Genomic DNA, 16,980 nt, shown 5'->3' with positions numbered 1-16,980 from the left:
CAAGAGGAAGAATATTATATTTTTAGAGAATTTTATATATTTTACAAATACGTATCTTTTCTCTGAAGATTGAATTTTATTATATAATTAAAGAACTTAATTATCCAAGAAAAGAGATAATAAACTTTCTTATTATGATATAATTTTCTTTTATGAAAAACTGTTGATAAATAATCAAATAATGGTATTCAATAGATTTTTACACTAAAGGAATTTAGCATTAGATTAAAAACATACATTAAATTTACTAAAAATACGATGTACCATAAAACGAACATATATTTATTTGTTCAGGCAATACAAAATATCAAATAAAATACCACCAGTTAGACATTGTTGAAAATTCCATATTTGGATAATGTTATCAGTAACAAAGAACGTATTAAATTCTTACTGTTTAATGGTAAGTAGGATATAAGTGATTTTCTGAAGATAGAATTAATTACTCTTACATATTATTTTGTTATTATCCGGATAATTTAATTCAAATAATTGCGCCAATTAGTAGATCGGAATGATCGTAAGCAATATGGCGACATCCGACTAATCGTTTTTGCTGGAACTATATAAATAAAATATTTTATATTTTTATGAATATATTTTGAATATTACTTCCCGTTGATTAGAAAATATTAGAAATGTTAGATAAGAAAAAATTTAGTAGCATAAAATTTCTGTTTACACATAAAGTCAAATCGAAAATCGATTTATGTATAAATATGGACAATTTATTATAATTACAATATGAAACAGTTATTTGTACTTCATAATTATGTCTTCACAAAATTTTTTTTCTAAAGTTGGATTAACATTAAATTTTTAACATAGTTTCATAAATCACAATTAACTAAAGAAAGTAGAATTATGTTGCTTTTTTAAATGCGGGTATGAAAAACCCTTATATAGCGTATAATATTTAATTATGCATCGCTAGTGCCTATACATGAGTATTCATGTATTAATGCATGATTTCAAAGACTTTTAAAAGACCAATGTAGATACAAAATTATTAAAATACAAATTAATTGCTACATAATTTTTAACTTAAGTTGAAAATTACTTTTTATTAAAAATATTTAAAATTGAGTTTATACTGTTTATGATATTATTCATTGTAATTCAATAATTATCTACAATATAAACTAAAAATGATATAGAAAGTGATGTTCTATAATGGATTTATTTAGAATATCAATAAAAATTGTTATATTACGTATGGTAAATGGAGGGTAACTTTCCAAAATTATTATATATTTTTTGTCTCTTTTTATCCGTATAAATTTTTATCGAAATAAAATAAATAATACGAATATATTTAACTTAAATTGCATAAACAGTTAAATCTTGATGAATGAAAATAACGAATGTAAATGTAATAAAGAGTAAAAAATAATTAGATAAAAAATAAAATAATAGCAGCATGTTTTTTAAATACATGAAAATTAAAGAAGTTTTAATATATGTGCTCTTTCATAGTTTATATAGATTATTATATCGATTATTTGTGTATAGTAATCAAGGCAGTGGTAGCTATGGGAACAAGTCAGAGTACATAAATTGTATCAAAATGGTCCCATGTTCAGATATACATATGCGTTTACTTATTATTACTTTTTCTATTATGTACCTACATTCCATTGAAGTATGCTAAAAATACAGTGTATACAAAAATTCGTATACTATTAAAATTGCAGTACAGCTGCCATATAACAGATTTTATGGATAAGAATTTTATTAAAAGTTTAATGCTTGCTATTGTAGATTTAAAAACATAAATAAGAATAAAAGTAGAATACCTAAGATTAATTTGATGACAAATTGTAGGTATAATTCTTGTCAATGATTAAAAGAGATGTAAAAAATATATTCAATTAATTTTTTTTAAGTAGACTTCTTGTGTTTCAAATGTTAACACAAATTCATATTCATCATTTCATTTCTCACAAACGTTTCAAAATTTCTTGCTATTTTTATGTAAATAAGAAAATTATTATAAATATTCCTGGAAAGCTACCCTACAAACGTGTATTATAGAAATTAAATAATATGTATAAATTCTATAAGTGAAATTGTGTTGATAGAAAATGCATTGATATAAATATGCCTCTTCTTTGATGTGCGTTGATACATTGCCTTTCATAAATTATTCTGCTCCATACAAAAAAAAAAGACGTATTAATCAAAATTCTATATCACTTTCTGCTTGATTTTCTACAAGTTCGCTGTGTATTTTATTAGAATTTTTCACCGGTGAAAATGATAATGTTCTGTTATGTGGATCCAGTCCAAGCGTCATTTTTAATAATTTTAGAACACTTTTTTTATCTGTATTCTCTCCTTCTGTGAACAAGTTCATGAATTAAATTTAATATAGTAAAATATTCATTAATTTTAACATACCTTCACTGCCAGTAAGCTGCTGCTCAAGATTAAGTTTTTCTTGAGCTATTTCATACATGCTTTCTTCTATAGTGTCTTGGCCTAAAAGTCTTAGTATACGTACAGGTCTAAAAATAAATTACACGTTGTTTGATCCTAAATATTCCATACATAAGAAATTTAATATAAATGCTTTATAATTTCTCTTTTAAATGATGTGACAAAATATCATATAAATATAATTAATAAAATACATACTTTTCTTGGCCCACTCTATGACAACGGTCTTCTGCCTGTTTATCATTATAAGGGTTGAAATCTATATCATGAATTATAACGGTATCAGCAGCTGTTAGATTAATACCTAGTCCACCTGCTTTCGTTGATAACAAGAATACAAATATGCTATTGTCTTCTGTGTATTCATTTATAAGAGACTGTCTTTCTGTTACAGGTGTACTTCCGTCCATTCTGCAATTAGAAAATAAAAATATTCCATATAAATAGAAAAATATGTTAAATTAGCAATAATTAGTAAAATAGCCTGTAATGAAAAGATTTATTTATATTTGTTATAATAACTTGCATATATGATTTAATAACCTTAAATATTTGTGTCCTCTAATAGTTAAATATTCTTCTAAGATATCTAATATCATTGTAAACTGACTAAAAATCAATACTCTATGATTATTTTCTTTTAAAATTTGTAGGAGTTCATCTAGTTTTTTTAATTTGCCAGCTTCTGGTATAAATTCTTGTGGTAATCCAAATCCACCCAAACTTTTATATATTCGTGTTAACTGATTTATTTGATAATCAGACATCCAGAACAAATCTTCGAATACGTAATCAGGATTTTTTTGTTTATATCCAGGTTCTGCAGCTAATTTTTTTGCTATAGTCTAAGAAATATAATATAATAATATAATATTATGTGAAATGTATAGAAATAATTACGAATTATTTACCTTAAGCTGTGTTTCTTTATAATAATCTCGTATTAAGAGTGGATGATTTGCAAGTTTCCTTAGTTGCATCATCATACCAACTCCATTCACTTCGGCGCTTTCATTAGCTTCAACAGAGAATTTCTCAAGTAAATTTTTGTACATACGATCTTGCTTCTTGGTCAAAGTACATCGTATCACTTCATCGGTTTTTTCAGGTAAATCGCAAAGAACCTCTGCTTTAAGTCGCCGAAGAACAAAAGGACGCATTATTTGTTTTGCATTTTTAACTTGTTGTTGTTCAAACAAGGGTTGTTTATTTGTTTTGTCTGATGACATTTTCTGAAATATATAATATGCAAACATATTGTTTACATGTTTGTGTTACTTTTTATAGTTTGGAATAAAGGTGATCTTCTTGCATTTTTATTACTTACAGAATTCTTCGAAAATAAACTTTTTATGTCTGCTTGTTTGCCAGCAAACAAAGAAGGCATTACAAATATCAAAAGAGACATCAATTCCAATAAATTATTTTGTAACGGGGTACCAGTTAAAAGAATTCGATGTTTTGCCTATAAAAGAAGATAATTAAATTTTATGCCACGGAAGATTTATGCCATAGAAAAGTAGTCAATCAAGGTTTTTTTTGTACATACATTGATTCTAACCAGATTTTCATATCTAATAGTACTCATATTTTTAAGCATATGAGCTTCATCAAAAACTACGTAATGTATTGGCATAACGCGAAATAATCTACGTTCTTCTGGGGTACTACTGATCAAATTATAAGTAGTTAATAAAACATCTACATCATCAAGATCACCATTTCGCCATGACATTCTCATTTCTTTACGTTCATCTTGAGAACCATAATATTGAACAACTTTCAAACTAGGTGACCATCTCTCTAATTCATTACACCAATTTTCTGAAAATAAAAGTGATAACAAGAACAAAATATTTTATTAGGCATAATTGATAAAGAAAGTAAATCGTCTATAAATATTAATTGTTAATTACCCATTGTTGAGCTTGGAACAACTATTAAATGAGGTCCATCCTTTTCATCGTTAAGTCCTGCTTCATTTAGATATGTAAGAAAAGCTATTACTTGAACAGTTTTTCCTAATCCCATTTCATCCGCAAGTATACCATTTACATTTTGAGCATGCATAACTGCAAGCCAATTTAAACCAATCATTTGATATGGTGCTAATGTTAATCTCGGTGATAATCCTCTTGGTTGCTGTTTTATAGTAGATGCACCAGCAGCAACTGCTTTTTCAAGATTTGTAGACAAACGAATGCATTTTTTCATAAGAGATTCTACTACTTGTCTTGTAGCCAATAATTCCTATTACATAACAAGAATTAAATCATTATAGTAGTTCAATTAAGAATGTGTAATAAAATATAAATATACCTGAGTTGAATTTAAGAGTTCTGTATCTAAATATTTATTATTTTGAAATTTAAAAACTAGATCTCTCCAATTTTCAAATGGCCTTGCTTCTATTACTGCTTCTGCTCTTTTTTGAGAACATTGTGGTATTAAAAGCAATTCAGAAAGTAGTGCAGTTCGCATAAATTCAAGAACTGCCTTTTTATCATGAGTTAAATCATTTGAGATTTCTGCATCTGAATCGTCATCACTAAAACAATCTTTCTTTAATTTTTTTTTCTTGAAATGTAACAAGAATCAAATACGAAATTTCTGTTAAATATTTTTGTACCTATTAAATACTTTATCCTTATATTTTACTTCATCTGAATCTACATCAGCATCTTCAACATTCAATTTTCTACGCTTTTTATAACTGCTTTTATTTGATCCTTTCAAACTTCTTTTTCTGTTTTTTTTAACAATATCTTCAGCTTCTTCAATGTTCCAGTTAACATTATTAAGTACTTCTTGTATATACTAAAAACAAATATGAATCAACAATATATAAATCTATTAAAATCAAAAGATTTATAGTTATACGTACAACCGTATCATTTTGTGGATATAATGTAGTTAAATATTTGAGTTTTACTTCCTTCTGTTTAGCATCAGATTCTGTTTCTATTTCTGAATTTGTAACATTTACTTTAACAGGACTTCCAATATCACTATCACTATCTTCAATACGATTGACAGACTTCCGATGTGATTGAATGTCTGGACTTACTAAATTACTGTCATCGTCAGCTACAATAATAAATATTATATATACATATATATTTTTCTAAATTCATTCACAATAGTATAAATATGATTACATCATAAAAATATATTAATTTTACACGTATGAAAATAATAAAAATATTATATACAAGACATATTTGTTATAAAAAAAGATAATTATAAAAACAGATTATATATCATACGTTATACCAAAATTTATACATAGGTTATTAATGGTAAAATACTCAATAATATTATATTTAAAAATTACTTATTTGTTAAATTAAAAATTAAAGTACATAGAATTTAAAAAATAATTAGTTAATCTCTTACACATATTTATTCTTTTCACTTTCTTTTGAAAGCGGAATTGCCGTAAATTACCCAAGGGACTAGGATTACTTGAATCTGCTTTAGGCGAATTTGAATCTGACATTGTATCAAACAAAAGAGGAACAATGATAAAAAAACATTTTTATCCGCAACAGAGGCAAAGTTAAAAGACTGTTAAATATAAGATCGGAGACACTGCCATTTTCGACGACCCGCAAACAACAAAGTGTGCCATCTGTGACCGTCTTAGATCTTTCAAATTATATCCACGAACTACGGTTACTACGGGCTGTCTTTATCATATTTTCGAAATTGAGAATTTCGCGAATGATTAATATTTTAGCAGGTCATTTAACTTTTCGATAATTAAACTCTTGATATATTTCATTTCAAAAATATATAAAACAATTAGCAAACAAAAACTAAGTTTTTGACATCTTCTTTTTTCATTCCAAATTTATATCTTATAATAATATATTTATTATTGTAAAGAAGATTTTTATTTATCTATTGGTTTTATCTGCCATGCGTAATATATTCACAGTTGAAACTGTTGATCGTCTTTAGTTTTATAATGATTTACGTCAGCAATGAGTCCAGCCGTAATTCTTGACCAATTTCGATGAACAAAGTCTCACTTTGAAGATGAAGAGATAGCTTTCTCGAATCTTTGAAGAAGCTTTTTCTTTGCAAAAAATCATGTTAAAAAACATTATTATTTTCGAGAATAGTTTATGCGTGAAAATAAAAATTTTCGAAATATTTGGTAAAATGATCTTGTATAAAATTTTATCTTTGAAATGAAATCTTATTCATCTAAATCGGTCAAAAATTACGTCTGGACTCATTGTTGGGATAAACGCTGTTCTTATCATTTTCGTGAAAAATAAGTTTCGTATAGTGGCGCCACTGGAAATCTGCGGTGAAAGAGACAAAGCTCCTATCCCTACTACTGATTTTCATATCACGCTTGAATAGTGTGTATTTATTTCCGTGAATTAGTCGATTGCCTGCTCATATGTGGGGATAGAGTGATGTTCGATTTTTCTGATCCATTCGAAACGCAAAGAAACACGTTTCGCAGAAGAAGTTGCAGTGATTCATTTGGTGATTTCATCGATTATTTTATTAAAAATAATAATTAGTGAATACTTATATATTATATATTACTTGAATAAAAATCAAACTATGAGTTCGTTTTCACAATATTTATGAGATAGAAATCCACAGCGTTATTTTGTTGTTTTCTCCCGTAAGACTATTGCACTTTATGTTATCGTTACTATTACTACAATAATAATATGTAATGTCAAAATATAATAATAAAAATAATGATAGGAAGAAGTAAAAGAAGAAATACATATATACTTAAATGTTATATACATCATGTACATCCTACATTAAATATAATAATGATGCTCATTTGTAATAATAAAAGAAGAAATAATATATTTAAAAGAACAAAAGATATAATATAACCAATTTAGTCGGTGATGTTTCGCAAAGATCTCTGGTTTCCTTTTTCGGTGCATTTCATGTGCATCACCTCGCGTGATAGTTTCTCACCCCTGCGAATTCTGATAAGTTATATCTTTGATAATTTACATACGTGATTATTAATCCATAGATATATCTAATACTAAGGAGATACAATGACAAATACGAAGCGGTTTTCTTGTTTTCATCCGTTATTGTTTGTTTTTATTACGTTTCTTCTTTTTCTATTTTATTTTAATTCTTATTGATTCTTTTATTGATTTTGCAAAAATGTTAATTTATATAAAATTCTATTATGAAATCGATATGAAGACAATATTCAATAATTAGTTATCAGGCAAATAGATTTGCACGATGTTTTTAATTATTATATGTATATATATTCATTTTAAAGCTTTTCACCACCCCTGATTTTATAATCGTTTATCTCATCGATGAGAACAGGCGTAATTCTTGATCAATTTTTATGAACAAGGTTTAATCTAGGATTCTATTTTTCCAAATTTTTGAAAAAGCTTTATTTTCTTTGAAAAATAATATTTTTCCGAGAATAGTTTACGCACAAAAGAAGCTTTTCCAAAAATTCGAAAAAGTAGGATCCTAGATTAAATCTTGGTCTTTAAAACAAGACCACCCTGTTCATCAAAATTGGTCATGAATTACACCTGCTCTCATTGATGGCGTAAATAATGTTTTCGAAATTTCGCATTGAAAAAGAAATTTCGAAGAAGAAATTCATACCCCCACTACTGATTTTCAATGCTTCAATGTGTATGTTTTGTTCCATAAAATAGCGATTGCTTGCTTATACACCTATATATACATATATACTTGTGCTACGATTTTCTGAATATTCCCAAACACAAAGAAATACATTTCACGATGCTCGCATCATGAGCTACGGTATTTTACTTGATCATTTTAATAAGCATTGGATAGATGATTCTATAGCAAAAATAAGGAAATACATGTTCAATCGTCCATGTCATTGAATATAAGTTTCTCAAATATTATTCAATTTTGTACAAATTTGTAGCTTCTTTTAGATCTTATAGATTAAAAAGATAATGATTCTATAAGCTATGTGTGTACATGGCAAACATTTAGATTCGTAATGTAGGAATTGTAGGTTCGAGGTTAAAATGATTCCGATGACTTTTTTTTATTGTATCGATCTAAATGAAACAATGAATTTATTCTTTTTCTCTTATTTGATAATTTAATAAGGTGTTACTATCCAATCTCTTATATTTATTTCTTCTACTGATGGCTGACATGAACTTCACGGTGATCTGTGCTAAATAGAACAAAGCAATAATATAAATTTGTTTGATGATAAATGCATATAAAGTATATACATTTGTCGATTATTGTTTCAAAATTAATACTTAGTGAGCACATATTATATATCATTTTTAATATAAATCAAAATATAAGTTTCTACATTATATACGAGATTTTTCTCTCAGCGTTATTTTGTTATGATTTCCTCTGCAGGAATTCGCTTCATATTATTTGTATTTAAATAATTATAATATATAAATACTCACTAATTATTTAAAAAATAAACATTCAACAAAATGTTATTTTTTGTCATATTTATATACTAGTTCTTATACATACACATGTGACGATCATATTTATTATTTTCTATTCATTTATCATTGTGAAACAAATTCGTACCGAGATCGTATCTAGCATGGATCACTGAGCACACGCTTCATTAAAAAAAGATATAGATATGAGAGACTGAAAAGTGTGAGTTCACAATCTATTAACACTACTTACTCTATACACAGAAACCAATTGTTAGCGAGTGAGAAAGGAATAGGGACCAAGCTTATAGATCGATATGATAGACGCATGATAGGGACAGCGTTCCCCGGTTGATTTGTAATTCATATTTTGTACATACTTATCGCTGAAGTCACAAACGCTTTGAGCAAAACTTGATGAACACTCTTAATAGAAAAGAAAGAAATGTTTCTTCTTAATAAAAACCTAGGTATGTAAAATAGTCATTAATAATTATGTCATTATATCATAATTAAAAAACCCAGTAAGTTTAATAAATATTTATCGTTGAAACGATTTGATTTATAAAAATTTAACACCATAGAATAATGTTTTATAATTACAGTTAATGCAAAGAACAGCATAAAAAAAAATTTATTTTTAACAATACTTGATTGTTCTATGGTATCTGTACATATATTAGTTATTTAAAAAAGTATCTTTTATTACTATATTACAATATATAATCACTGTGTTGTTAAAAAATTATAACTTTATGTAATAAAAAGAATATAAATTGAATTTATATATCTTTAACATTAAGTTCTGAAAAAAAAGATATGACAAGACATTGAAATTGTTTGAATTATATCTTATATCCCAATGATGGTTCTTAATCGAGAAGAACAAAAATTACCAAAAAATATTCTGGCTTTCCGATTTTCCTAATGATTTTAAGAACTCTTCAAGGTTTTTAATTTTCTAATTTTTGAACTTTTTAATTTTTTATAAGATTATATATTTAAGAAAATGCAGAATTTTCGATTTTAATTTAAATATTCTTTTTCCATAACATGTGGAGAAGGGAGCATTTGGCACACGTCATGTTATGTATAATATATCAGATGCATCTTTATATAGTGGAGTTTCAATCATCCTCACAGTTGTCACATCTTATACGTTTCGTGACTATTATTCTAATATAGAATTTGATTTTATGAAAATAAAATAATGAATTTTATTGAACTTTAAAGAAGAAAAAAGTGAAAAATATATTTAATAGTAAAAATACATAAAATATGAAATAATTGTATTTACCTACTCAAAGAATTGTGAAACTGGAGATGGAATGTTACGTCGTCTCAATTTTTAAAATATATTCCTACATAAGATCATCTTAAGGGACAACATAATAAAATATATACGAGTAAGATTTTCGAAAATTCGAACATGTTGATAAATCTTCGAAAATAACTCAATATAGTTACCTACTCTTGAGTCAAAACTTGTGAGGCCTTTTTGACATAATAATATGTTTTTTGTTTAATGCCATAATTATTGATGCAGGGCATTCCTCACGTGTGTATGAGAGAACTCTAATAAAAAATGTTCATCGTTTAAAAAGTGTAATAACTAAATTTGTTATATTACAATGGTTAATGACAAAGAATTAGAACCGTCTTTGATTCTAAAATATGGAAAGAAAGCAGTAACTCTAATACAACCCTAAAAAGAAAAAAAAACTGAGTTCTTTTTATAGAATGTAATTATTATCTTTCGGTCTAGAAATACCTCTTTACTAAAAAGTTGATTTTTGACCATTGAATAAAGTATCGATTCCATTTCTAATATCACATTGTAATATGCCAAATTATGATAATACAGCATTTTGAACGATATACAGACATTTTCTCATGCATACTCTTAACTACTTATTATATATCATTTAATTCTTATATTTTAATAAATTTTATTTTTTATATTTCTTTCATTTTCTTTTTCAAATATTTTTTCATTTCTTTCAATTTTCTCTTTGAAATATTTTCATCATTTCGCTCACTTTCTTCTTTGAAATATTATCATTTTTCGTTATGTGATTCTCTTTTTTAATAATTAAAAAATTCATTTCTTTTTCCATTAGCTATCTTAGTTCAATAACAATCATCATATTTTTAAAGTCTATCAACTACACATATACATATACAAACACATTTATTCGAGTGCCTCAGCAGATAATTATTCTAATCAATGATCTATTATATTCTAATATTATGCATTTATTTTTATTGAAAAATAAAGTCGGATTGAAATAAAGAATGCAATGAATATAATACTTTAATCTGTAATACATTTTCTTGTAATACTTTTTTTACATATAAATCATTTTATATATAGATCATTATATCATATGAAATATTTAAAGAACAATCTAAAGTTTTTCCGATTCAATTTGATTCTACTTCGTTATAAATAAAATCGAAATAAAAACTAATCAGTTTCAAATGATTGTAAATTTCTTTAAATTATGAAATATAATATGTCACAAACTAAATAAACAGCGTATTACACTAAGAAATATGCTTCGGGGTATCTTCGACCCTCTAGCTCAACTGCGTCTTTCACTTATATACCAGAAGATACATACCATTTTGCTGTAATGTCACGGCTAATAATTATTACGTAATATAATTAAGAAAATAAATGTCAGTACTCATACTAATAGCATACAAATACTTTATTATTTTTAAATTAAATGTGATTACTTTGCAATGCGAGAAAATTTGTATATCATTATAAATACATATATTCAAAATTCATTTATAGTGCATTTAAAAGAGAATAGATATTTAAAAAGAGAATTTTTCTTGGAACAACGTATGATTTATCAATTTAACACGCGCGCACATGAACTGTACCTATATTAACTGCTTATATATCACCCGTATGATTAACACTTGGGGATACATATAGGTAAAATAATGTAAAAAGCATAAAGGAGAGGAAGAAAAAGGTATTAGTATATTAATTGCTGAAAATCCTGAGCTAAAAAATTAACCTAGAATTGATAACAATTACTATGATTTTATCATAGTTTTGTTAAATTATAAATTTTAAGTGTTTTCAGATTATCCCATCAAGTGTATTTAATCGATTTAGATTTTTCTATGGAGGAACAAAAAACTTTCGATCATATGAAATATAGGAAGATTCTTTTTTTCTTTTCTATTAAGTCGATAGACCTTACAATATTATGTCAATACTGAGTCTCACAGTTTACATTACATATTTTACATTATATACACTATTGGGCCAATGGCAGACATTTGATACATCAAAAAATTTTTTTGGACATATAATAAAATATTAAAATACGTTTAATTATATCATAAACACCATTATTTTAATGTTATTGTTTCTTATTTAGTTTTATATTACATCTATACATCTACAATGGCTCATGAAAGTATTCGAACTCGCTATTAAAACTTTAAATAATAAAAATATGCATGTTAGACATAAGTTCTGAAGGTAATGTTGCAACTACTATAAGGCACAACTATCCAGATTATGTATACGAAATTTGAAGCGAATTAAATAATATTTATAGAAGTTGTGAAACATTTATTACGAAGATGTATTGAATCACAAAAGTTATTAATTATATGTATTTTATTTTATTGAATATTTATTTGGTCCTCCCTTGGCTTCAATTATGGTTTTGAGACAATGTTGCATGTTGTGCTCTAGCTTTTTAGTTATTGTAGACTCGATAGAATTCTGTACTTCTACAATCTTCTGTTTTAGTATATTTTTCGTGGAAAATTAATATTAAAATTGCATAAAGAAGGGAAATCATATAGGCAGATTACAGAATTAGTACGGAGATGTAAATCTACAATATATTATATTATTAAAAAATCAAAAACCGAAAAAATAATTACGAACAAGCACCGTACACGTCGTTTAAAGAAACTAATTCACAGAGAAAGGAAAATTTATGATACGTGAAATAAAAAAGATTCAAATACTTCGGCTAGAAATCTCGCTCAAATGGTTGCATCAGAATTTAAAAAGAATGTTCGTCATGAATTATGTCGCAGGATTTTACGCAATAATGATTTTCATGATAGAATTCCAAGAAAAAAAGCACTTATTAGGAAGACGAATCAAATCAAGTGTTTGAAATTTGCAAAAGAATACCTAAATAAAGATTTCTAGAACAAAGTGATTTTTTCTGACGAAAGCAAATTTAATATATTTGAATCGGATGTACTTCGTTTTGTTTGGAGCAAACCCAATTTGGAAATGAATGTAAAAAATGTACAATCAACTATAAAACACGGTGGTTGTTCTGTCATGTGTAGGTGTCTGCAAACGATATTAGAAATCTTGTTTTTATAGACAGTATTTTAGACAAATATAAGTATTCATATATCCTAAAACATAATTTTAAAAAAAGTACTACGAAATTAGGATTGTTGGAAAATTTTTATTTCCAGCAAGACAATGATTCCAAGTATACAATTAAAATTGTAAAAGAATGATTATTATATAATAACCGCATACACTTCCACAAAATCCAAACATTAACACCATCGAAAATTTGTGGATGCAAATCGGCAAGAAATTAAAAAATTATGAATTAAGTTCAAAAGATGTACTAACACAGAAGATTGTAGAAGTATGGAATTCTACCAGATCTATAACAATTGAATAGCTAGTGCACAGCATGCAACATTGTCTCAAAGCCATAATTGAAACCAAGAGAGGATCAACTAAATATTAAATAAAATAAAATACGTATAAGTAATAGCGTTCGAATATTTTTGTGATCCTATTTCAATACATCTTTGTAATAAACGTTTCATAACTTCTATAAATATTATTCGATTCACTTCAAATTTTATATACATAATCTCGATAATTGTACCTTATAGTAGTTGCAACATTACCCTCAGAACTTCTGTCTAACATGCATATTTTTATTATTTAAAGCATTGTATATGCGAATGTTCGAATACTTTTGTAAGCCACTACAGATGTATAAATATAAAGTAACACTAGACAAGAAACATTAATATTGAGATAATTGTGTTTATGATACAATTAAATGTATTTTAATATTTTATTCTATGTCCAAAAAATTTTCTGATGTATCGAGTGCCTGCCATTGGCCCAACAATGCATATAATGTAAAATGTGTAATGTAAACTGTAACATTCAGTTTTAACATAATCCTTCCAGATTAATTTGACAAATTTGAGGTATCACTTAAAATTTGCAATTAAAGATCATGAAAAACAGTTTATTAAGTAACAATATAAAAGTACGATATGAGCAATAGATAAAAGCAATAGAACTAAGGAAACGAAATGGCTAAAGAAACATTTCAAGATGAGATAAGAGGAAAAGAGCGGATTTTGAATTCTGTCTCATTTATTACTAATGCGCTGTTTAGAAAATGACATAAGAAACTTAAGATTAAAAAGAGATCAAAATATGACAGTATGCAATATCAATATCTGATCTTACTGCATATGGAGATCCTTCATCAAATTTATTAAGAGAAATAAAAAATGTTATATAATAAAAGTCCTAGATATAATACATAGATTAAATGACAAATTCATAAATTAGTTGAATGAATAATATGATGAATAATAACTAGAAAAACTATAAGAATGTTATTAATATAAAAAAAGATTAAGTGTATTTATATGTATAAATATGTATGAATATATAATGTAAATGTAAGTATTCAACATATAAATGTTATATATATTGAAGTCTAATATCTTATAATAGGATTAATAAACTATTAATGATCTAGCTTATAAATCTATAATACATCGATTCTAGATTAAATGATTCTGTTAGTTTTTTTTATTGTATTAATGTAAATGAATATAATCATCTAATTTATTCTTTTTTTTGCAATTACATTTAAATTCAAATTAAAATTCAGTTTGGACTACATATTATCACTTTTATATTTATTTTTATATAATATAGTTCTGTACATATATTTATATATACAAATAGGTAATAAATCTTATTGATCTTATTGATTATTTTGTAAAAAATAATAATTAATACATATATACTTATATATAATAATATATATATATATATTTTCTAATCTTCCGTCTTATCACAATTTTATATACTAATTATATAATATGTATATATATATATATTAATTATATTATTTTTTATATATTTATATTGTAAAATAAATGCGTGTTGGCGAAATATCGTACATATTTAGAAAGGATCATCACAAGCACGGCATCAAAGATGGATAAATATAAATATGAAAGACTAAATGTGATTTTACAGCGTACTACGATCTACTCCAACCCATATTAACTCAATGATTATATTAACTTAAGAAAAATATAATTTAATAAGATTATACATCAATGCAACAGGCACGTAATGTTTTTCACTTATGCTTATAGTTGATATTTTGTCCGTATCTGTCGCTAAAGTCATACACGTTTCAGCCTTAACCTATCAGTATGCGCTAGTCAATTACGTAGTATGAGGGTTTAAAGATACTTTTGAGTAGTAAAAAAAAATTAAGGATAGTCATAAGCAATAAAAAATGGGAAAATATTTTTTAAAATTTTCCTTTATTGGAACATTATATAGGTATATAACATTTTTTTGTTAAATACAGATATTGTCATGAAAGATAATATATGTCTTTTATATAAGATATATAATTATACGATGTTACATATATTTTTTTATAAGAATATTATTACAGTTAACTTTACTTAACCAAATTATATATATATAAACATAGTAAATTATTATATTACGTGATTTTACATCAAAATTATTTTCTTTATTGAATAAAAGATAATTAATCAAAAATCTGTCTGAAGAGGATTGCAGAAACATTCAAATAGAAATATTCTTGATAGTGATTCTGTCCAAGGTGCTATAGAAACAGGTTTGCTAACTTTGTATCCAAAACCTGTATCAAAGGCAAGATTGTATTTAACTAGCAGGTAATTTTTGTAATATTAGATTTCCTTGCTTAACATTGTTTATGAAATATTTTTAATATAAAAATAAAAATTGTTTTTTTAAATTTATAGAACTGATTCAGGTGTACATGTATTATATACAATAGCTCATATAATACTGGAAAATAAATATAATACTTTATATGATTCAGAAGTGATAATAAAACAACTTAATCGTTTTTTTACAAAAACTTCACATTTTATTAGGTAATAAATAAAATTGGTATTATCAATAACAATAGTTTGTATAATAATTGTAATATTACTTGCATAAATAGATACAAAATTACTTTGTTCATAGGATATTAGAATGTATTCCAGTTGTAGACGAATTCTCTAGCAAGGAAATAGTTAATTCAAAAACATATATATATAGATTTATGATAGCTAAAAAATATGATGAACAAAGGGTACCTATACTAGAAACATGTCATACTTACCACTTAAGGTAGTGATAATAAAAATATATATAACAAAATTTCTTTAAATCAAATTTAAATATTAAGTATTCACAATTGTTACATGTGCCTTTCAGATCTAAGACTTTTGATATAGAAAGAATAAAACAAGGTACACAACTTTTCATGGGTCTTAAAGATTTTAGAACATTTGCAGGAAATTCAAAAAAACTTACAGACCTTAAATACGTACGCAATTTAAATACCTTAAGTATAGAAGAAGCACAACCTTTGATGCCTTTTGACGAATTATCTACAAATTTTGATTACTGGCATATTGTAGTTAGTTCTAAAGGTTTCTTATATAATCAGGTAATATACTGCATAGTTTAAAATTTTATTTTATTCAGTTTATAAATTACTTATAAATATCTCTTGTATGATATTAAATAGGTTAGACGAATAGCAACAGCATTGCTTGGATTAGGAACTGGAAAAATAAATGAAAAAGATATAAATATAATGTTACAAGTTCCATCAAATCAAAATTGGAATCAACATTTGCAAGTCCTACCAGCACATGGATTACATCTTGTAAAAGTAGATTATGATCTTGATAAATTAGAACAATTTATGATAGAGAATAAATCTAATAATTATTGATAAGTGTATGTTCAATTTGCTGAATATTGTATTTC

General features: G+C 25.6%; 2 protein-coding genes across 4 annotated transcripts; one reads left to right on the top strand and one right to left on the bottom strand.

Moving 5' to 3' along the window:
• Positions 1-261: 261 nt before the first annotated feature.
• Positions 262-6,703, bottom strand: LOC122628778 (SWI/SNF-related matrix-associated actin-dependent regulator of chromatin subfamily A containing DEAD/H box 1 homolog). 3 transcript variants are annotated; one of them, XM_043811408.1, is made up of 12 exons: positions 5,836-6,700; positions 5,324-5,526; positions 5,069-5,256; positions 4,759-4,987; positions 4,356-4,689; positions 3,989-4,263; positions 3,767-3,904; positions 3,351-3,671; positions 2,983-3,284; positions 2,638-2,850; positions 2,401-2,507; positions 262-2,337 (listed from the first exon to the last, which is right to left on the bottom strand). In XM_043811408.1, exons 1-12 carry the CDS (start codon positions 5,936-5,938, stop codon positions 2,180-2,182), a joined length of 2,571 nt encoding a protein of 856 aa, XP_043667343.1. In that variant the 5' UTR covers positions 5,939-6,700; the 3' UTR covers positions 262-2,179. The 3 variants fall into 3 exon arrangements, with proteins under 3 accessions (XP_043667343.1, XP_043667342.1, XP_043667344.1); XM_043811407.1 differs by having other exon boundaries at positions 262-2,340; positions 5,836-6,696; XM_043811409.1 differs by lacking the exon at positions 262-2,337 and having other exon boundaries at positions 2,400-2,535; positions 5,836-6,703.
• An 8,646-nt stretch (positions 6,704-15,349) lies between these two features.
• Positions 15,350-16,948, top strand: LOC122628349 (tRNA pseudouridine synthase-like 1). The gene is made up of 6 exons (XM_043810569.1): positions 15,350-15,501; positions 15,741-15,866; positions 15,957-16,091; positions 16,186-16,332; positions 16,420-16,654; positions 16,736-16,948. The coding sequence occupies exons 1-6, from the start codon at positions 15,455-15,457 to the stop codon at positions 16,943-16,945; spliced, it is 900 nt and encodes a 299-aa protein (XP_043666504.1). The 5' UTR covers positions 15,350-15,454; the 3' UTR covers positions 16,946-16,948.
• Positions 16,949-16,980: the final 32 nt, after the last annotated feature.

Source organism: Vespula pensylvanica, chromosome 4 (genome assembly GCF_014466175.1).
Source record: "Vespula pensylvanica isolate Volc-1 chromosome 4, ASM1446617v1, whole genome shotgun sequence".
NCBI classification, from domain to species: Eukaryota; Metazoa; Arthropoda; class Insecta; order Hymenoptera; family Vespidae; genus Vespula; species Vespula pensylvanica.
Note: the sequence above shows the minus strand (reverse complement) of the source record. Positions and strands in the feature narration are given on the sequence as shown.

What these genes read in the sequence shown, in the direction of transcription:
- LOC122628778 (XM_043811407.1), bottom strand. Translation starts at nt 5,938, where the DNA reads ATGTCAGATTCAAATTCGCCTAAAGCAGATTCAAGTAATCCTAGTCCC. An exon ending in AAAATCTGGTTAGAATCAAT is followed by an intron (nt 3,905 to 3,988) that starts GTATGTACAAAA and finishes CTTCTTTTATAG; the next exon opens with GCAAAACATCGAATTCTTTT. An exon ending in AGAGGACACAAATATTTAAG is followed by an intron (nt 2,851 to 2,982) that starts GTTATTAAATCA and finishes TTCTAATTGCAG; the next exon opens with AATGGACGGAAGTACACCTG.
- LOC122628349 (XM_043810569.1), top strand. Translation starts at nt 15,455, where the DNA reads ATGGGAAAATATTTTTTAAAATTTTCCTTTATTGGAACATTATATAG. An exon ending in TTTATTGGAACATTATATAG is followed by an intron (nt 15,502 to 15,740) that starts GTATATAACATT and finishes ATCTGTCTGAAG; the next exon opens with AGGATTGCAGAAACATTCAA. An exon ending in AGATTGTATTTAACTAGCAG is followed by an intron (nt 15,867 to 15,956) that starts GTAATTTTTGTA and finishes TTAAATTTATAG; the next exon opens with AACTGATTCAGGTGTACATG.